Below are 22,260 nucleotides of genomic sequence, written 5' to 3'. Positions count from 1 at the left end.
TTGCATGTGTGAACTATCGATGAGTGCCGCTTGTCTACTGTGTGGTGCACGGCTGGCTGCTGCAGCACAACATGCTCTGCTGTGTAAAAGTATTCAGCACCTCTTGAATTTGTCACATTTTGTCCATTCACAGCTGCAATCTGTGTAGTTTACTGGAGCTTCATGTTTTCCACTCCTTTTTGCAAAATAAATAAATAAATACATTCCAAGCCCATTAAGATTACATAGAGAGCAACCGTGAACATCAATTTTCAAGTCTTGCTTCAGATTCTGATTTGGATTTTTCTCTGGACTTTAACTAGGCCATTCTTACACATGCGCTCTAAGTTAAATTTAACAACAATAATTTGGTGATTTCTAGAGATGTTTCAGTTCATGGTATCAGAGTAAAGGGGGATGAATATGAACATATAAGCACACACAGACACACACTCTTAATGTCTCAAATACACAAAAAATGGTATTTTTACATAAAACACAAGATGAAAAAGAATAAATGTAAACGCATTCATTAAAATAACTGTGCTAGATCCAGCAGACCAATACACAAGAGGCTGGATCCGGTTGAGCTGCCATTCAGAGGGAAAGTCCGCCACCTATTGTTCGGTTGCTGAAATCGGGATTTTCTGATCTTCCAAACCAGAACGAGATCAGTGCTCCTAAAAATAAAGGCTCATTCTTTGAAACATTTTCTGTCTGAATAAATCATTCTCTTTTTTTTTCATTAGGAAATAATTCCCAATTTCCAACAGCAGTCCACATAAATCCACCAACAAAATTCCAGGTTTTCAAAACTTAAACAAAAAAGTGGGGTGACTTTCTTTCTCATGGAACTGGTGTTTCTATAAAGGTGGAAGAAGTTTCACACAGTTCAAAGTACCAGCAAGTTGGAGGTCATTAAAGCATCATATTGAATTCACATCAACTGTGGTTACAAATGAACAGATTAAATTTTTGTATTGTCCTCGCGCAAAATTTAATCTGATGCATCTGCAGCGTCATTGAATGAGACCGGAAACGTTCTCATTGTTAGATAGACATAAAGAACCTCAGCAATGTGGAGTGGACAAATATTTCCAAATGAGTCGGTGCAAAGAAAACAAAGTAATTGTTAAAGGGAGCATAAACTTTTGGAACCAGGTTGCTGCAGAGAAGCGGCTTTTTCTGGCTTCTAACTAGGACGGCTTAGCAGACGGTCTGACAGTCAGGAGCAGGTGGTCTCATGTGAATTTTGCTCCTGTGTGCTGATGTTCATGGGGCGCCATCCTGTGTACAGATAAGGTACTGCACACCAAGATGATGTCTAAAAACAATTGAATGGTGCGTAAAAGTTAGTAAAACAAATTCAACTTTTGCAAGGGTCTGTCTGCTTTCAAGAACGAAATAAAAGTTATGCTTTTAGGAAAAACAACATAAATTTTTACACCTTTTTTAAACTTCTAATTGGATAATGTTTTCTTGTGGCATAATGTGTGTTAAAGGTCATCCAGGTGACCCCTCAAGGTCACCTGGATGCCCTTTTAGGAAAAGACGGCTCTGCAAACCTTAGTCGAAAGTGATTTAGACACACTGCCAAAACGCTTTACAAATACAAGTAAGTCACATACTGAGCTGACTCACAATAATGATTAATGCGGATCATTGTCTGAACATTAACACTTACAGAATGTCACCAGAAGAAAACACAGCTCTAGCTAACACTATAATACATCAGCTGTCTGTTATATAAACAAAGAATATGGTCATTTGAAAAGCTTTATTCTGCCAATATGAGAATCGTACTGGGAGCCAATGCTTCATATACAACTAGTCTGGACTAACAAGCACATGTCCACCTCAGATAATGTCATGAAACATATGAGTTTTAATGTTTTTAAAGCATTTAAAACTGAAATGAAAAATAAGTAATTCAACACAATTTTTTCAGTCACACTGAGAAAATTTGTTTCTTTTCTTTATTTGGTCAATGTTGTTTTATTTCAGATCAAAGTCAAGAGTTTCAATTACCAGAATTGAATAAAAACTGCATTTTATACAGAAAAATAAACTAAAGAAAGAATTTGTGGCAAAGACAAGTGAGAGTTTTTAAACCAAACTTTCAATGTTATTTACATGTGATTAGATGAAACTGCATTTCTGGTTTATTGCAGCTGCATTAGCTTTCAGAGAAGCAAATCTACTCTAATAATCATGGTTTTTAACCCCCTGGAATGTCCAAATGTGCTAACATATTGATTTTATTCTCATTGCTTTCACTATGTATCAAATATAACTGTAAATGATGGTCAAGGCAATTAGTGAAAGAAATCCATAACTAATGATATGTATAATTGAGTAGAAATATACCCATGAAGGCACACGCTGCTGCAGATGAACCTCGTGAACCGCAGGAACACCCCAAACTTTGTTTTTCTACCTCCAAGATTTTCAGTCTCTGCTCTCTGTGCAACGAGAGACCAAAAAGATGCTTCCTATGGCTTGGGAGAATAAAGAAAATTCAAACGACTCCCTTTTACTTTAAATGAACTAGTTAGTAAGTATGAGCAGCCTGCTGCAGGAAGGGAAGAAACAATAATATAAACTATCACTTTAAGAGTTTAAGTTCTGCTGCAACTTAATGAGAACTAAGGAAATAAACATCAGACATGATAAAAACTGTCTTAAAAGTTAAATGTGCAGCTTGTTTTGTTGTCCAGTTCGTCTCAAAGTTGCTTAATGCTGTAAGGCTGCAGAAAAAGTGATCTGTGGCTGGATATGATGCCTTATTACTGATGCAGAACCAGTTTGTAAAATAAAGGCAGATAAGAGTAAAGCAGATACTTCAGCCGAGCTGACAGTTAGTACCCCATCTAGTGATTATATCAAGCCTCTGAGCGTCCTCTGTAGTCCCCATGAAAGCTGATTCCAGTTCAGTTTCTTAGTGCCATTGGGTTGATCCCTCTCAGGTTCTTCGAGCAGCAGAGTTGGGATTCACAGTGCTGAGTTGGACCATCTGAGGAAGACTGAAAAGTAGTTCCGAACGTGACGGGCGGTCACAGGGTGTCGGTGCGAGCAAAGCAGCCGTTGCACACCCTGACCGGGTGGTCCCAGCCTCGGGAAGGAACGGGTTTGATGTGGGTGGAGCAGGGGCCACACACCCCCTGACCACAGGCCCTGCAGTGGTGCTTGGACATGGCCGGGGTGAAGACCTCATTGCATTCATGGCAGTGAGTGATGCTGTGGTCCGGGACCCAGTAGTCTGGCCGAGCCACGTCCTTCACGAAAGCTGATCAGTGACAAAAAAAAAACAAAAAATAATTAATTTTAGCTGTCATTATTTAAGGATATTGACAGATGTTGGCAGATATTGGCTTCCTGCCAATGCATAAATGTACACAAAAACATACCGTTTTACTGATCTGTTTTATCTGTTATCATCTTTAAAGGAGTACGTGAGAGTCTTAACATAATGCGATGAGGAAGAGGCAGAAGGACTCACAGCGGGGGTAGTCCAACGCCGTGGTGACCATATCCACTGTGGACTGAGCCACCTCCGTCACCCTGCGAGCCATCAGACCGTGAGACTCCACTTTACTCACTATTGGAAAGAAAAGTACAATCAAAGTGTCACAAACATCACCTCATATTATTAGACTCACTGATTGGCCGTGTGGGTCTTACCCTGGCTGTTGGTGTTGGTGGGTCCTCCCCCCTGGTGGCAGGGCTGACACACTCGGACAGCACTGCTTCCCCAGCCCCGCTGTGGCACCGGCATCCTGTAGCTGGAGCAGGGATGACAAAAACCCTCGCCGCATGATCGACAGTGATGCTTCCGATCCGCCTCCTTGAACTCTTTCTGGCATCCATGACAGGCCTGAAGGGAGGGAGGGAGACGTGGATGGACATGCTTCAATAATATCAGTGCGAAAGCTTTATGAGCAGTGATGTCAGTAACTCTAATCTCTCCAATTCTTTCAGTTATGACTAGTTATTTCTAATCCAGTAATCAGATTGAAGTACTATCGTTATCCTTTTACTTAGTATAAAGATCTATTGTTTCTTTTGTCTTGTGCTTCAAGGAGAGACATATCATGTTTAATACCAGGATAACACAAACGTAAACAATGGAGGGAGGAGAGAGGTTAGCATTTTCTAGCTGGAAATGTAAGTTATATTGTGAGTTTGTGTCAGGCATTGTAAGTAGCTGTATTTCCAAAATTAACTTGATTTCAGATTAATCCATAAAATAGCAACAGAGTTATTTTGCTGATTACTTGATTTTAAAAGTAAGTTGGCTCACAAGTTACGTTATTAATTACATTCAGCCTCTGATGCTTTAATCTAAAAATGCCAACCAGTTTCAGTCAGTAGTGTTTAAGGACAGCATTTCCTCTACTACATCCTAACAACCAACTTCTTCAAGTCCTATCCTCTTATTGGTATTACACCGAAATTCAGTTTTTGTTGTTTTGGTGGTGGAGGACCTTCTGCCATTTAGTCGCATCTCTCTGCTTCTCACCACCTGGTGGAGCTTGCTTCGTCAGCTTGACTGTGCCAAGCTGCAATCCCTAATGTTTCTCCAAATGTGTTGTTCTTGATGTAGTATTTTTGTTGTTGGATGGTTTAGAAAGTTTGAAAATCATTATTATACCCCCAAAAGCAATAGTAAAAATGTATTTTATTTCAGAGTTGACAGTAAAAAATTGTTAAATTCATATTAGTCTACAAAACTTCTCCTCTCCCCCAAAAATGTAAATGCAATAAAAAAATTCCTATAATTTTTTGTTTTCATGTTTATGTCATTTTATTAAATGAAATCAGGCTCAGTATATCAGCAACCACTTAATAAACCTAATCTTGAATCGACTGGTAGTAGCTCCATCGTCCACTAGGGGGCTTTCACCCTCTCTCCTTATTGCATTAAACTGCTGCATGAGAGAAGTAGAGGAAATCACTCGTTATTCTGTCTCCTCTGCATTCAAGAGTGTAACAACAACACTTTGTCGACAACATGCCTTGATATTGTCATCGGTAGCAGTTCCTATGTATGGCAGAGGATCTGTGTTGCTGTGGGCCTGTTTTTGAGTCAGTTTTGAATCTCTGCTTTAGTTCTTGGGACTCACAGTGATCTCTGCGTTGGGTCTCCAATACGGCGGAGCCACCTGGTCGGTGAGCCAGGCAGTGACGGCTTTGGTGGGACCAGTTCCATACTCAGACACCGACTGGATCACGTAGTTCATCCCGTCCAGAACCCTTTGAGCCGCGTTCTGGTGGCTGGTCAGGAACATGTCGGACTAAAAGAAGAAAAAGGGATCCAACAGAGAGGAAGAGAATCACATCAACATATTCTGATCATCTCTGGACTGTTAAACCTACAACATGATTAAAATATGTTGAAAATAAACTGGAGAGGTTTTTTCATTTTATTTATAGGTGCTGTAATATTGTGTCAGATATGATTGTTGCCTTACATCTTCCCAGACGTGCTTGACCTCGGAGCGGACTACGCCGCTTTCAGGGTCCTGGTTGCCCATCCAGTACTGCCTGCTTCGGTAGATTACGCCGCAGCTGGCGCACTCCAGCACGGATCTAAGTTAAGAACAGGAAGGAATAATCAAAAGTTAGACATGAAATGAAACAGAGGAGCATGTGTGTGTGTGCGTGTGTGCATCGTCTTACCCAGACCAGGCGTATTTGGCTAGCCCAAACCACGGGTTGTCAGAAGAAGCCGAGGTTTTGGGCACAACAATCACCTCCCTGCCTCCTTCATAGCACCGCTGGAGACAGAACCAAGTCAAATAGAAAGACGGTAAATTAACTGGGCCTTCTAAACTGGGACAGCAGTGACTCACTGTGGTGCTGCTTACTTTACAGATGAGGACCTTGTTGTTGAACTGGTGAGAAAACTGGCAGAGTCCATCTGCCATGTGGGGGACCCGGTCTCTGAGGTGATTCATGCCGTTTTTACAACGGATGCTAAAAGGCGCAGAGAGACAGAAGATTAGAAGAAATTAAAAGGTCAGATCTGATGAAATGTTTCATTTTAATCAACCAGTTATTGTTTTTTTTATGTTTGACTCAATATTACGGTTTCATACAAGGCTTTGGAATGAGATGGCAAAAGGAAAAATCATAAAATAAAAAACAAAAACATCTGAGATTTATAAAGATAAACCTTGTGTCCATGTTTCATGTGACCAAAGCAGCAACTAAAGATTAAGCTCAGGAAATGGCGCCAGGGCAGAGCCTGCTCACTAATGGAGTGTTGGGTAACTTTTGGAGGCTGGCGTGGGGTTGATAGGGCAGTAAGACATTTTTCTCCAAGGAAAACATCATGAAGTTAGGGATATGATCCTCAGTCCTCATGATTGATAAAAGAGAACATGTGAACATGAAGCCTCTCTGGGATTTGGGGTTGTAGTTCATATGTTATTGGAGTTTTTAAGATAATCAGCTTCTCCCTGTTTTAAAGCAATACTTTGTTGCCACAGATTGCCATCATAATAACTGTGCACAATCAAAAAAGTCACAGGACGCATGGCATTTAAAACAACAATCAGACGGACAATTTGTCCAAACATGCAGCATGTCAACCAAAACAATTCCGAACAAATGTTTATAAAATGAACAAATCAGAACTAACATGACAGAGACACTCCAACATGCTGCCACGAGCAGCAAAAAAATAAATACAAAATCTTTTATTCCAAGCCAAAGAAATGCCTGAACATTTCATTTCAGAAGCATTTGAGAAAAAGTGTACCAGTAAAGTCTGCAGACTGTTGGACCAACTTACTTGCAGCTGAGGCACACAGAGGAGCAGGTGAAGTACTCATCAGGGAAGAAGGAGTACAGCGTCATTTTATCGTCTGATAGTTCTCCACTGAAACGCTCGCTCAGAGCCTGACAAGCAGAGAGGGAGGAAAAGTGGAACTTAAAAGTGGGATGAAAGCTAAACAGAAGGTAAGAAGAATCAACCCAGAGGACCAATTAAAACTAAGAACTGCACACTTTTCGATTCATCTGCTAAACCTGGCTAAGACCACTTACTTCCAGAGCATGAAACACAATCCCAGGCTGGCGCGGGGAGCGAGTGTGAGTGTTATTCACTTGCTGCCTGACGGCCTCCAGCAGCTTGCTGTAGTCAGTGGGGGGGGTGATGGTCTGAGTGCCGACGTACTGGACCGAGCTGAAGGCCTCTGTCCCCAAACTCAAGTCATGGAAACGCTTCTGAAGGAGAGTGTCAGCGTAACCGGGCCCCTTCGAGTCTGAGAGGGTGGATTGTTAAAAAATATTTTAGTGCACTTGAGATATGACAAAACTAACTTACAAGTAACTATTCAGCAAAATACAGGAGCTTGTTTTAAATCAATCATGTCTTAAAAATTAATGAAAAAGTACTAGTTCCACTTGAATATTATTTTATTTATAACATGGGGAAAGTCTATAAGTAAAATAATCTGAAGAACTATACCTTTTTCATCAATATTAAGTAATTATTAACTTTAAATAAGCTCCTATATGCTGCTGAAAAGTTACTTGTAAGTTAATTTTGTCTGATTTCAAGCACACTACGACATATTCAAGCTATAAACCAGACCTAAAACACTTTGCAAGGTTTTGTTTTTCCAGTGCCCTTCCCTTCCACTTCACAATAATAGGCACATAAAATCCTGAAGTTTGTGGTTATAATGTGACAACATGTGAAAACATTCAAGTGGTATAAATACTTTTGCAAGGCTCTGTGCTGTTTTTTCGTACCCTGGCCCAGCAGCTGAGTGTGTGTTGTCTCCTGAAAGACGATGACCGCAGGTCCAAGAGACGACAGGGGGACGTCCAGACCGCACCGACTGGACAGAGCCTTCAGCTCTCGGGTGAAGTGCTTCAGATAGGCCCTGGACGCGCTGCTCAGGAACTGGAACATGTCATTGTGGAGACGCTCCGCACGCGTGCGATAGACGACGATATCAGACACGGCCAAAACCTGAAGATGAGAACGTGTGTGATAAATCTTCTACTATTACTGAAAGAATAGTAGAAGATTATTGCAGTACAAGCATCACAATATCACATCACAAGAACGGAAAGATCCAGAGAAACTCCTATTAGTTCATCTATAGAAACTACTCATTACCTTAGATCAACACTTAGCATTAAACGTTTAATATCAGAGCAAGACCTTGTCCTAGGGAACCCTGAATCCAGAGAAACCCCTACGAGTTTGTAACTTACAGACTACTTATTCTTATTAAACACGGGGAACAAATATGTATTTTTATACTTTTACTTTTTTTCTATTAGTTGATCCAGAGAAACTCCTATTTGCTTATAAATTGTGGAGTGTTTCTTGTTTTTCTTTTGCTTTCTTTTGTCATTTTGTTTGTGTTTCCTTTAATTCAGGGGTGTCAACATCCAGTCCTCGAGGGCCAGTGTCCTGCAACTTTTAGACGTGCCTCTGCTGCACCACACCTGAATAGAATAGGTCATTAGCATGGCTCTGGAGAACTGATCTACACAAGGAGGAGGTAATTAAGCCATTTCATTCCTGTCTTCTGTACCGGTGGCACATCGAAAAACTGGAGGTCAGTGGCCCTCGAGGACTGGAGTTTGACACCCCTGCTTTAATTCATGTTTAATTCCAACTATTTTTCTCTCTAAGAGAAAATCTCTGAGGTCAAACTCAGTTTTAATCCATTATTTTTGTAATTGAATATTTTGATGATTATTCAATTAACTGAATAAAGAGGTTAGGACATTCTGCAGAAAACCACAAAAGCCCTTTAAACACATAAAAGTAAATAATTCAATTCCTTTTTTAAATAAGAAAATAAATATTTATTCCCTGCAATGCAATGACATATTACTCCTTAAGTGCGCACTTGATTATCTACATGCACCTGGGCAGACACAAATAAACGCAGCTAAGTAATGGCTACTGGAAACACCTTAACATGACTCCAAACAACAAACTGTAGTGCTCCCTGTCCTTAGCTAGGCAAAAATATATACGTCTATAGATTGAAAGCATCAAGACCAATCAAAAACCTCTGACTTCACCTTCAGAAGAAGACGCATTCTCTGGTTTTGATTGGCTGCTGCTCCCAACAGACCCTCTGTATCCAGGGCGATGAGGCTCAGGGAGGGATTGTAAGCGGCCCACACCCCCACCGTGCAGGAGCTGGGGGACTTGGAGGTGTAGAACACGCTCTCACCCCCAAACAGGATGTGGTTGAGCGTGTGGGACTTGCCATCGCCGGTATTGCCAAAGATGGAGAGGACCTTGACCCCAGTGACGTCTGCACAGCCAAGGCTCTCCACAAACTCAGCGTCATTTTTCACCTGGAAGAGGAGAGACAGGATGAGGCAGAAAGCTGTCTGTGAGGTTGAAGCATTAGATCAGACTTCAGTTGCTACTCAATTATAATGAGTCTGGATGAGGATGACAGAATCATCAGGACAAAACCTAATAAGAAACCAATTTGTCCTGATGAGCTTTAACGTTTTCAGATAAGTAAAGAAAGTATTTTTCTAGCTGCACTTTTGATCACGTAATAAAAACAAAGTGAGAGTGCCTCCCTGTGGGTCAGAAGAGTATGACTCACTAGGTGCTTTCCCTAATGACAAGTCAACACGCTGCTCTGTTTCCTTCTGCTGTTAAAAACACTAAACATTTCTGGAGCATGATCTAAAACTTACACGGTATAAGTAGACATCTTAACGCTGCTACATGTTTAAATATAAGGCTGGAAATAGAGAATCGTTACAACGATCTAACTTCGTAAATTTAAAAAGAACTGTATAATGTTCCGAAAGATGTAAAAAAAAACTAGATAAATAAAGAGAAAGAGAGAGAAATATCTCCCTACATGCAGCTTGAAGCATGGGCCTCCATTAGAGGGAGCGTTAGCTCCGCTTTAGCCAAACAGCTAGCTGTTAGCATTAGCTCGGCTAACTTTACCTGCAGGTTTTCCTGTTCGTCCACCAGCAGGAAGCTCCGGGCCCCCTCCCTCAACTCCTCTGACTTCTTCGGGCCGACCGACAGACTATCCATTTCCTTCATCAGTATTTCCGACATCGTCCTTTAAACATTCAAAACATAGTGGCGACGCCGGAACGCAAAACGAAAGTTCAGCATGACTCTGTCAATCACAACAAGAGCCACAGAGAGCGAGGCGCCGTGCGGTATGGTAAGCAAAGTGATCATATAGAAGACAGGCTTGGTAAACTGGTAGATGTTCAGTGACAAGCTTCCTTCACGCTGCTCTCGTAAGTAAGAAATATAGCCGTAGAAACATAGAAAACGATCTGTAGCCGCAATTGTGCGAACATAATTGAGTATAGAAAATTGAACGCTCAGAATGGTGTTTAATTTAATGCTAAATTAACCTGCCATAAGGGTAAAAAAAACCTCAAAGATGTGCCATGCTCAGCGTCATTGATACATTGTGCACGGTGTATGAGCACCACCTTGTGGATAAATGTAGTAAAGCAGGCAACTTTACCATTCACAAAACTGTACACACCAAGTTGTGGCAACATGTACATTTAAAAAAGATGCTCCACCTTACTACTCCTGTTATCATAAAAGTAAATTATCAATGGAGACAAAATACAATTCAAGTTGTCATGTTTGATTTCCAATTTCAAACCTGTATGCTTCACAAAAACCTCCCCCCCACACTTACAACCACCATAGCAAAATCAAAGTTTTCATTTAACTGACAAAAATTATTTGACTGGAGCAGTCCTGCCATGTTAGAACTGGTTGCTAATGTTCATTAAATATTTGTGAGCACAGATCTATAAATATCGCATGTCACCGAAAGGCTTTAGAGCGGCGACACTGCTGCGAACGTGACATACAGTAAAAAAGAAAAAAAATCCAACATCGAGGCTATGTTTCTTCCTTCCTTATTTTTTATTATCCAGCTAAAATATTGCTTTGAAATTTTTATTAAATTAAACTGCTCATATCCATCAAGAGGCCAGAAAACAAAACAAACAAAGAAAAACGATGTCTCACACAAGAAAGAATATAGCTGAAGTGGTGAAGAGCTTGAAGAGAGTTTTGCTTGGGGCTCATCTAGTGCAGATACATGTCTGAGAAAATCAATTACAGATCTAGACCCGAGCCATCACCTCTGATTAGTTAATAATTTAGGATGCTCCTCGCCAGGCTTCATAGATAATGAGATAAAGCATGGTCAATTCATGTGTCATCACTTAATATACACCGGTCAACCACATTTATTGACACTCCTGGTGTAGAGGTATAAAATATTTCCAAATGTATCTTTTACAAGCAGACATAATGTTTTTTTCTTTTTTACAAAATTAGCAGTTGGTATGGATTGCATGGGATATTAAAAATATCCAGTGTTCACTGTTAGAGAATAAGAGCAAAATGTAATATTTTGGGATCACCTGGTCCCCATAACAGCTTCTTGACATCATCTGGCCAGCTGTTTTTTGGGAATCATACCAGAAAAAAATGCTTTTCTGTCCTACCATCCCAAATATAACATTTAAAGTTTGCTCATGAAGATTGATGTCTTGACAACAAACTTTCCAGGTAAATTTGGTTCAAAACAAAGAGTAAATATGTGGAAAATGACATTTTGTGCAACGTTAGGTTGCAGTGGAGGATCTGTTATGCTGTGGGGCAGTTTTGCTTCCAAATGCCATGGGGAACTTATGACATAAACCAATGATATACAGAGAAATTTGAAAAGAAAATCTAGTGAACCGCACTGGTAATTTGATTGTGGATCACTGGAAATTTCAGATGGATTATGATCCAAAATATATCACCAGATCAACAAAGAAATGGTTAATCAGACTAGCATCAACCATCTCACACAGATATCTAATTTGCTATGAAAAATGAACTAGAGAGTAAAGAGTGTAAAAAAGGACTGGGGACTCTGGACTGTGTAAAGTGGCTGTGCATAGAGGAAAGGTCGAAGATCACATGTTCTCAGAAAAGATTTCTGTTTTGTTGTCAAAAGGACATTATAAACTGCAGGAATCCTAACAATTATGGTGAGTTTTAACATGAGCTATAAGGGCAGTTGCCCAGGGCAGCATTAGGGTGGCGTATTACCACCAGATTATAACTCTAACATCTATGTGCTGTGTCCAGGACTTATTTTCTAAAACTTTTATGTTAAGTTGCGACAGACAGAGGGACTCGCCCAGATTGCTATTCATGTAAGAACCAGCGCTGCCACAGATGATTTCATAAAAATAAAATCAGAGAGAATTATCTTACTCCTGAAAGGAAATGGACTCCAATTAAATGCTGGACTTTCATAATTTTCTTATGCAACTGAAATAAAAGAAGATTTCATTTTATGACTTATCCCCCTTTTTTATAATGGGTACAAATAAATGTCTTAATTATCTGAAAAGTCTGCACAGTATTATTTAACACTTTAATATGTGTAATAGGAGTTTCCTGGCTGAACCTTTCAGATAGATAATTCCCTCCATTTGCATATACACTCCTACCACCTCTTTAATTAAAACTTACATTGGGAGCTAAAGATATTCTCATAATCTAATTTATCACCAGATTAGACAGTAAAAGATTCATAGTTATCCATGCAACATAACTCTATAAACGATAACCCCCCCCCTCTTCTCTTTAAATTGGGATGGGGGATGGCTTTGCCCTTACAGGTCCGAGGCGGGCCTGTGGTCCACTGGCACCGCTATCCCCTCTGGTACTTGTAGTGCCCACCGCTTCGCCGTGTGACAAGCAGACATGCGCAAAAAACTACACTTCCCCGAAGCTGTCACTGAGCGCTCCCGTCTCCCATTGGCTGGCTCGGTCCAGCCGCAGCCCCAGAGAATGAATGAAATTGAAATAGCTGCTACATTACATGTACAATACCGGGCTCTGCGGTGTTGCATTCTATCATACTATACCAAAATGGCCACAGCGGTGCAGAACCCCCTCAAATCGTAAGTACCGGGCATCTTGTGGGCTTTTGCGCCTTTTTCGTGTGTGTTTGTGCATGCTGTCAGCGCAACCTCGGCGCTTTTGGAAAAAAATAATAAATCACAGATAATTCTCAGCATGATCATCAGCATGTCTATATACATACAATGCACACAGCAGACACTGGGATAATGTCAGGGGATGCGAGTGAGCAGAAAAGTTGCATTTTAAGGATCTCGGTTTGGGGATGGAAGTGTTCAGTATGTGCGCTCCGGTGCAGTTCTTAAAATCATTCTCCTGATCCAACAGCAGCGTGTGTGTGCAGGGATATGGAGGAATGCTGGAGGTAGGTTTGGGTGACCCGGCATGTCCCTTGCCAGTGTAACCAGCCAAGATCACGGTCAAAGTCAGGCTGTGGAGGCGGGCTGGCCGCAGTTCTGGGTGGCTTTAAAGCAGCTTGAACTGTTACTAGACCAGGAGGAGGTAAACACAGCTGCTGATTTTAGGATGCAGCTTTACCTTCCGGACCCCTCGGAGACGGACAGGCGGGATAAATACGCCGGTCAGAGAGCTGCGCTCATCCTACGCGCGTTTAAGCCGCATTTACACTAACCTTGTATGCATACAGCATCACGTTTGATTCTATATGGAGATCCGCTTTGCGCATTGGTTTTTAGTGGTTCTACTTTTTTTTTCGTTTATTATGATTAGGATGAGGTTCATTTCAGAGCAATGCAGAGGCTGACCGCCTTACGGGCTCCCGGCCAAAAAGGTTAGAGGACGTGCACCTGTCAGTGGGTGCTCACACTAATCCAGCCAAAATATTCCACAATGGCTCCGATACGAGCCAACCGTGATGTGCTGGAGCGCTCCAAACCGCTCCGGCTTTAAGCAGTTTGAAACAAAGAAAAGTCTCAGGAAGGAGAGCTGTGTGTGGCAGCAGGGACAGGCATCGGATGCATGTGCCGGTTCCGTAACTACCTGAGACCAGATTGCACATATAGATCGTCGTTCTGCTTTTCACTCTGATGTGCAGACAGAAGGAATTTTGTGCGATCCAGCGCACGGCCAGCCTACATGTGGCTGCTTTGAATATCACTTCACAGGAGGCAGGGAACCGGGGTGCTATGGTGCTGATTGGAGGACTGCTCTGATTGGCTGTCAGGGTATTTTAGTGTTTTTGGTTGATTGCTATTGTAATTAAATGCCAGCTAGTCCCCAGAAATAAAAGATTCCCTCTTTAGTAGAATAATTTTAATTCCAGAATCTCTACCTGTAGAGATTCTGGCAGATTTCGATTTTTCTTTAAAAGCTATTAGGCCTATATAAGAAGACGAATGTATGAACAGCATTCTAAATATTTTTGTAGCCTTCCTGCCTTGAGCAGTGATAAATTATTCATATCAAGATCAAAGACATCAAACTGGATGTGTAAAATTCACTCTAAAGCAGGGTTTTAGAAATATTTTAAAACAAAGACACAATGGTTACACAATTCACATTTAAAGTTTCCTCTGCATCTTGTATTAGCAATAAGCTTAGCACTCCCGAAACTGCAGTCTGCTTGTTTTCAATGGAGAATGTAGCTCATTATTTATCATAAAAAAATCCACAAAGAGCATTTTAAAATTTGACACACTAGACAATTTTAAAACTCAAAGGACTAAAACAGGAACCTTGCTTTCCTCTGATCTTCCTCCCTGCGGAAAGTGTTGCTCTCTCTCACTCTCTTGTAGCACGAATGAACTTTGTCTAGACCTGATTTAAACAAGTAGAGCTTCCTTTCAAAGAGCTTTTGACAGCTGTGAGTACTTTTATAACTTAGAGTATTCTTTGAGTATTCTTCAGTCAACAGCCTAAGAGCTCTTAAGTATGACATGTTTGGAAAAAGATCAGAGTTCAGAGTTTATGACCAGCTGGTGGTCAGGACCGATCAAACACAACAATCTCACTGTTCAGAAAACATGATTTCTTTGGTGAAACGCCAAAGAAATGCTGTATAGTAGTTTGTTTTGTAATATTGGAAATATAACTTTAAGTTCAGGATGGCACTGGGGGTTAAACAAACAAAAGCTTAGCTGAAAAGTTGTTAATTTCTTAGTTTCACTAGTCAGCGGTGTGCTCAGTTGTTGATGTGGCCGAGTGGCTGCTGTTGTGGAAGTTGGTGCTTGATTCACATCTTATAAACTGAGCCTGAAGAGAATCTTGATAGTGGAAATATTGCCTTCACCAATATGTCCACCATATTCCCACTTTATTGGCCCTAAAAATGGGATACAAAAGAGACTAAAGTTGATGCAAAAGTTGGTTTCTGACTCAAGATTGATTTTTAAGATTCTGAATTGCTTTTGATCTGTTGCAGAAATGAGTTATCTTACAATTAATGAATGTTATTTTTGAAGCCATTACACATATGTATGTTGATTATGCTATCAACATATATAAGCAAGTGTGAAAAGCACAATATATTGATGAGTCTGACATGCATTGAATCATTCTACAGTTATTATAGGTCCTTAATCAACAAAGAATTTAAATTCAAACCTCTAATCTACATGTAAAAATGGGATTCTTAGGTTTCTCTTAACATTGTCAAACCTCTGACCCAACTTGTGTGGCCCTTTTGTTCAGTGTCTATTTTATGGGGTATTTGGTTGTTTGTGGGGAGGCAGAAAAAGGAGCTCACCCTGGGCATTATTTTTGCCAGAACTAACACCAGTGTCATAAATAAAATTGTTTATGATAATCTTGCACCATGATTTGGACATAAATGAGGAGGGAAAGGGGATGGGAAGCAGCACATGAAATATTTCCTCTTCTCCTCCTGTAAGTCGTCTTTAGTCCATGGTATGCTCATCCAACCAAAGCAGAAGTGTGGCCAGATTGCTCCCAGAGGCCCTCGGTGAGACCATGTCAGGGGATTAAATTGACTGATTTGCATGGAGTCAGAGGGGGAGCAGAGGTTGAGCAGAAAAGAAGGAGAATAGGGTTGGTTAAAAAAAAAGTGCACAGGGAATGCAGAGTAAATGCCAGACTGAGGGCAGTGACTAATGAACAACAGCGCACTTTCAAATGGTGGTCCTATATTGATTTTTAAGTGCTTTAAGTTAGACAAAGGAGGTAAAAACGAGGCACAAAACAAGGCAGCACAAGCTGTCAGCCAGTATCAGCTCTGCAGAGATGTTAGATCACTGAATCAGTGTGGGCTCTGTGAAACTGCAAAGCTGAATGTATGTATTAGACAACTCAGGCGCAGAAATCGAAGCTCCTTTTAACATCTCCTTGGCTATATAAATGCCATCGTTACCCAGTATGGCTTTAAGTACGTTCCAGTTACAACACTGAAATGGGCTTTTAAACAAGCCCTTTTAATTAGCACGTCCCCAAACAAACTTGCTACAAGAGGCTCACAAATTAGAGGCCTATCCTGCTAAAAATGGGCCAAACAACCAGCGAGATTGGGTTCAAAGTCAGCTCTAATAGGATGGCTGGCTGTGAGCCTGGGGTGGAAACAATGCCTGTTCTGTGCCTAAATTTCTTTAAAGATTGTTCAGGCTCAAGAATAAATTCACTGATAAAATGTCTTATTGATGCCAAATAAACAGGTCTAGCAGTGTACAGAACAACATAGTCTCGAGCCAGAGCCACAACCTCAATATCTAAGCTGCTTTAACACATGAGCTACATAAAGTAGTGCAATTGTACCACAAACAACATTAAAATTGTTGTCTTCTCCTTCCAAATAGTGCATGCATATTGGGAATCCGCCATATTCTGCTCCATCAAGATGAGCTTTGTTACGTCTGCCATGATATCAACATCTCATTCAATTTTTTAACTGATTTATTTCACATTCCAGGCTCAAATATAGACATTTGAATGAGTGTTCCTTATCTTCATAAGTGTTGATGCCTTAGTGTTGTGTGAGATTGAGCATTGTTTTTATTGTGTCCTTAATGCAACATCCATCCATCCATCCATCCATCCATCCATCCATCCATCCATCCATCCATTCATCCATCCATCCATCCATCCATCCATCCATCCATCCATCCATCCATCCATCCATCCATCCATCCATCCATCCATCCATCCATCCATCCATCCATCCATCCATCCATCCATCCATCCATCCATCCATCCATCCATCCATCCATCCATCCATCCATCCATCCATCCATTCGTTATCCATTCGTGCAAGAGTGGGGTACACCCTGGACAGGTCTTACTGCAGCATTTGATTTGAAAATACGTCTCTTCTGTAGCAGTGGTAGACATAAACAGCGCGTGTGGGAGCTGCAGCTCTCTTGAAATGTTTCAACTTGCCAAAACAAATTTATGGCAGCCTGGCTGGCTAGTTTTCAAGCTGTGCATGCCACAGATTCAGGCGTTTTGCATCGTGGCTTCCAACACCGCTGAAATGAAAGGCAGATACGTGATAGTCTGACAGGGATGTAAAGTTTCTAAATATCAATTGAAAAGCAATTTAAAATTATTGCCCACTCTATCAAGTCTTTATTGAAAAGCTGCATGTTAGACAAGACCATCAGACCAAATGAGTAAGTCAATAATTGTATCTCCATAGTTTGTTTAATGGCATATTTCTTTAACAAAGCATGGAAAATGATTGATGTAAGGCTGAAACAGAACATAATCTTATATATGGTCAATATGATTGTTCTGTGAAACTGTAGAGAGGGGGAGTGGTTCTTTCTTTCTTTGTCTATTTTGGACCTTTGCAGTTTTGGTCATGTCGTACTGCACATCCTCAGATACAAAATGGAGCCATCTGGTTCATAAAGCTTTGTAAAGTTAACATTGGACAGTTTGTGATTTCTAGTCATTTTCTACATTTTACTACAGTTTATCGTGGTGAAACATGGTTCCGGCACAAATTACTCACTTTTATTTGAGGAGTGATCTGAATCTGTCACAATTCAAAAGAACCACCTTGCCCAAATAAACTAAACCAAATCTTTGGGAAGTTTTAAAAATAAAATAGCACATAGGTGGAAGTAGGTGGAATAATTGATATTTGATTTTTAACCAACATGTTTCATAAAAATACTGTACTTCCAGGAAAAATCAGTGTACACAGTAGTTTAAGTAGATGGGTATTAAATAGTTAAATAGTTTATTTACAGATATGAAATGAAGGAATGACACTGGAACAAAACATTTTATAATCAGTGTGAAAATGGGATGACTCGCTAACCGTTTAACATCATCAGTGATGCTTTATTATCTTTACTTTGGGTAAACCAACTTTTTAATATAGATTTATATTGTTTTAAACGAGGTTTTAATAGTTTTTTTTGCATCTCTAAATTTTCACACTAAAAGTAGCCATAATATTTTCATGTTAAACAAAAGCTTTAATTACTTCTTGTTCTACAGGTTCTTTCTACACTTCCTTTAAAACATGAGCTTCATAAAAACAAAAACTCAACAAGGACTCATTTTGTTGCTTTTCAGACAAACATGAAAGCATAAAAAAGCATGTGGACTGGTGATCAATTTACTCGGTGGTGGTGGAAGATGGGTTTAACTGGTGGAAGGCCTCCCGAATCAATGTCTGCTTGGGTTCTAAACAATCTTGGGCCGGCTCTGTCAGCGGCTGACGAGTGGATCTGCTGTGCATTTCCCTACCAGTCTGTCGCTCTGCTGGATTAGAGAAACGTTTAATCTCTCTTTCTATCTATTTCCCTGTGCTTCTCTCTCCATCCGATTTCCTCTCTTCCTCCCATCAACATCACTGCCCTATCTGCATCTTCACCTCCCTTCTTCCTCATCACTTGTTTTCTTTTGTCCAGCCGCTTCCTTTCCACAGTCCCCTCCTCTTTACCTCCTTCTTTGGCTCAAATCATTAAACCCCCACCACTTCCAAATCACTCCTCCCCATTCTGGATCAATGTCTCTGTGTTGATATTCAGCAGAAACTATAACTGAGGACAGTTTATATCCATATTTTTTAGATCCCTGTAATTCCTTTTAGATAGCTTATACTTAAGAGCTTTTTAGGAGGATTTAGATGCAAATCTATTGACAGGAAAGGTCTATAGTCTTCTGTTACCAAATTATATAATGTTTCACATCCTGAGATGGGATATAAATATCCTGCCTCAATATATTGGAATTAGAAAATGACTAAAATCTTTAAAAATGGAACAAAGCGCAATTAAATTCATTTTTATGGCTTCCACCAGAACTCAGAATATGGGGATGCGTGGTGTCTCTCAGCGATATTACTTCTTTGTGCTGGTTAGAAGGGGCAGATGCAGATAAGCGCATGCTGCTGTATTGGAGGCAGTTGCAGCAGGGCCTATATAATATTACTTGTGCCCTGCCTGACTGAGCCCAGCTAAATGAGTTCCATGTAATAACCGGCTCTGTGTGCAAACAGCCCTGTGTGATGGCTCAGGCCACAGCCTGCCAGTTCTAGAGCTTTCTTTCCCCTTCCCAGTCTCACCCTCTCATTCCCTCACTCGCTCATTTCTACTCTGCCTCCGGTACACACGCATACACACACACTGTTGCACTCATTTCTCCTCTCTGAGTTTTCTTTTTCTGTAATCTTATGGGAGTGAGCCTGAGGTCTGATGTTTTTAAGAGGGTTACTTTTTCCGAGTTTTTTCTTTCGTCATCTCCATTACTTAGACTTTCTATATGTTGTAGTTGCCCTTTTTTTTTTTTAGAAAGGTAAGAGCGAAAGAAGCTGAGAGAGGGAGAAAGAGCGAAGCATAGATAAGTATTTATAGCGCTATGACCTATTTCTCCAGTGCTACCTAACTGACTGTCAGTCAGCTCCACTGCTTGGGGACCTTACATGCTTTCCAGCCGGCAAATTTAGGAAAATTCAGCATGAATGTTAGTGTAAATCTGAAGAGGAGTGTGTGGTGGGAAAAGATGGGGATAGCTCAAACCAAATCTATTTTGTTCTCAGTCTGCACCAAACAGTTTCTTGATTCATTCCTAGAGATTTGGGTCCAATCCAGTTAAATGCCATTACCAGACCTGATACTGATGTTATTTCTGGATCGCCATGGCTGTTGCTTCATGGCGCTTTGTTGCTGTAGGTCATATTTTAGCTTATTTATTTTAGCTTATTTTTTCTTGTTTAAGCTTATACCAAAAGATGAATTAAAATTAAATATTTTCCAAGTGAGCATTAGACCCAATTTCAGTATCTAATCTATCCATAAGACATGTGTCAATAATAGATTTATTCATAGTCATAGTTAATTAAAATCTATTAACTTATGCCAGGTTTAGACCAAGCCAAAGCCTCTGGTCTAAAAGTGGTCCAAACTTAGAATTTAAATAAAAAATTCATAAGGGCCTCAAAAAGACAGAAAAATTTAAAAATATCAGAAAGTGTAAAACATGCCATTTAGTCTACAGTGTTGTAAGACAGTCCAGCTGCACTATGAGATGCTTCCATGATATCATCAAAGACCATGTTCATGTTTGTTGGTGTTGTGCATGAGGAATTGTGATTTCCAAGCAGAATAGACCACACACCACCGTGAAAAAGTTGTAACAGCGAGCAAGCAGCTCTGACAGAATGTAGCCACGGCAGGAAAGAGGAACAGAGTTTCAAAAAAATAATTGCTAACAGTACACTCATGCCTTGGATTTATATATCCTTTGTGCTGGCATATCTATCCTGACATATAGCTTTGTTACAAAAACACAGGCTCCTCGCTGAAGGGTCATGAGTTTAAAGCTGGCTACTGTTTCCGTCTATTTAAAATTGTTTTGGGCATTATGCTAAAATCGGTCCACATTTAGACTTCTAATAATTTCACAAAACAACTTTATTTACTTTTGGTAAACTAAAGTATAATAACATGACTTATCAACTACTTTGCTCGACTGTCTTTGTTTCCTTCCCTGGAAATACTTTTCCAAAATCTCCAGGTTTGATCTAAACGTAGTAGCAGTAATCTAAGAAGCACAGAAATGTGCTGATTCAGAAGTAAAAAGAAACATTGCTACAGTGACACAATTTGAATGATCTGTTATCTCTTTTCTAATTGCTATTAATACTAAAGTTTACATCTGCTTCTGAGCTTCCCATTGAGTATACATTTTTCGAGCAATCTCACAACTTTTAAAAAGTCTGAGCTGTATTTGATTGTCTCTACTGACCAAAGCTGACATGGATGATCCTAAGCATTTTTAAACTCTAAACTGACATGATCAAGTCTTCATTTTGTTTGCTACAACTCAAAAGAGGGAGCACTTTAGAATCACCTTAAACAAGAATAAAAATTATAATTATATGATTGAGCTAAACCTGTATTGGAATAATCTACCGTACTTCAAAATGTCTTAAAACAAAGTTTATCATTTGTGAAATCTTTTTAAATGTGAAAATCAGAGACTGATAACAATACTTTACCATATTTTTAAGTAAAAGTAGTGATAGAACAGGTTATAGTACTTGTAGTGAAGGAAAATATATTACTTCCCATTTACTTGACCTCCAAAATGGCACAACAGAGACAGAATATCATTAATACAAGAAAGCTTGGGAACAAGCAGTCTGTTTTGGTTACGACATGTTATTTTATTCAAGTAAAAGTAAAAAGTATAGTGAAGTAAAACCAGTCCTAAAAATAAATTTTTTCTTCTAAGTTACTTAAATTAATGTAACTGAGTAAATCTAACTACTCCCTGCTTTGGTGAAAAACAGAGATACAGATTTTTTTTATTTTATTTTATTTTTAGAGGTCTTGCTTTCATGAATCCAACATCAAGGATTATCTAATTTGGTCAGTTTGCTGCTCCGCCATGTCGACATGCAGCGACATGCAGGAGCAGCAAGGTGGTTCAGCACAAAAGGAAGGTTAACTGGATTACAGGAAGCTGGTTTGTCTGATCTGTTTGAGGTTTCAGACTCCATCTCACATGGAATAAGTAGAACCTGGAAATGTTGGCGGTCTGCTGTAAGACTGGGTCAAAATGCAGGAAATGCTTAAAATTTTATTTCTGTTAGCATCTCACATGCACACCTGGTGTATCATTACTTCATTTGCTGGATTTAACACCTTTAACAGACTGTCATATCAGCATGTTTCTCCAAAAAGAGTTCATAGTGACAGATTTTTCAGAACTACCATCACATTCTGAGGTCCATATTGCTCCTTCCCCCATCCCCTTCAGCAGTCTGTAGATCAGGTTGAGCAGCTCCGCAGCTTACAATAATTGAAGTATGGAAAAGGAAGTGCACCTCTGAAGCTTTTTATGCAATCATCACTCTTGTAAATATAAGTGCAACTGAAGTCAAAGGCAAAATTGCAACGATATAACTGACGGTGCCAGTGAGGTTTATT

The 22,260-nt window shown here is 40.0% G+C and overlaps 2 protein-coding genes across 2 annotated transcripts in view; one reads left to right on the top strand and one right to left on the bottom strand.

Annotated features, from left to right (window-relative positions):
* Window positions 1-1,741: 1,741 nt before the first annotated feature.
* Window positions 1,742-10,183, bottom strand: si:ch211-11n16.2 (zinc finger FYVE domain-containing protein 1). Its single transcript, XM_055028973.1, has 12 exons — window positions 9,938-10,183; window positions 9,037-9,318; window positions 7,741-7,963; window positions 7,030-7,247; window positions 6,776-6,882; window positions 5,847-5,955; window positions 5,659-5,756; window positions 5,451-5,568; window positions 5,103-5,273; window positions 3,661-3,853; window positions 3,479-3,577; window positions 1,742-3,265 (listed from the first exon to the last, which is right to left on the bottom strand). Exons 1-12 carry the CDS (start codon window positions 10,052-10,054, stop codon window positions 3,033-3,035), a joined length of 1,968 nt encoding a protein of 655 aa, XP_054884948.1. The 5' UTR covers window positions 10,055-10,183; the 3' UTR covers window positions 1,742-3,032.
* Window positions 10,184-12,817: 2,634 nt separating this feature from the next.
* Window positions 12,818-22,260, top strand: part of dpf1 (double PHD fingers 1) — a 58,489-nt gene continuing 49,046 nt past the window's right edge. The window contains exon 1 of the mRNA XM_055028850.1: window positions 12,818-12,945. Coding sequence (XP_054884825.1) covers window positions 12,833-12,945 — 113 coding nt within the window. The 5' untranslated portion in view covers window positions 12,818-12,832. The remainder of the gene's footprint in view (window positions 12,946-22,260) is intronic.

Source organism: Poeciliopsis prolifica, unplaced genomic scaffold (assembly GCF_027474105.1).
Source record: "Poeciliopsis prolifica strain line A6 unplaced genomic scaffold, Auburn_PproV2 SCAFFOLD004, whole genome shotgun sequence".
Classification (NCBI taxonomy): domain Eukaryota; kingdom Metazoa; phylum Chordata; class Actinopteri; order Cyprinodontiformes; family Poeciliidae; genus Poeciliopsis; species Poeciliopsis prolifica.
This window is presented reverse-complemented; position numbering and strand designations above follow the sequence as displayed.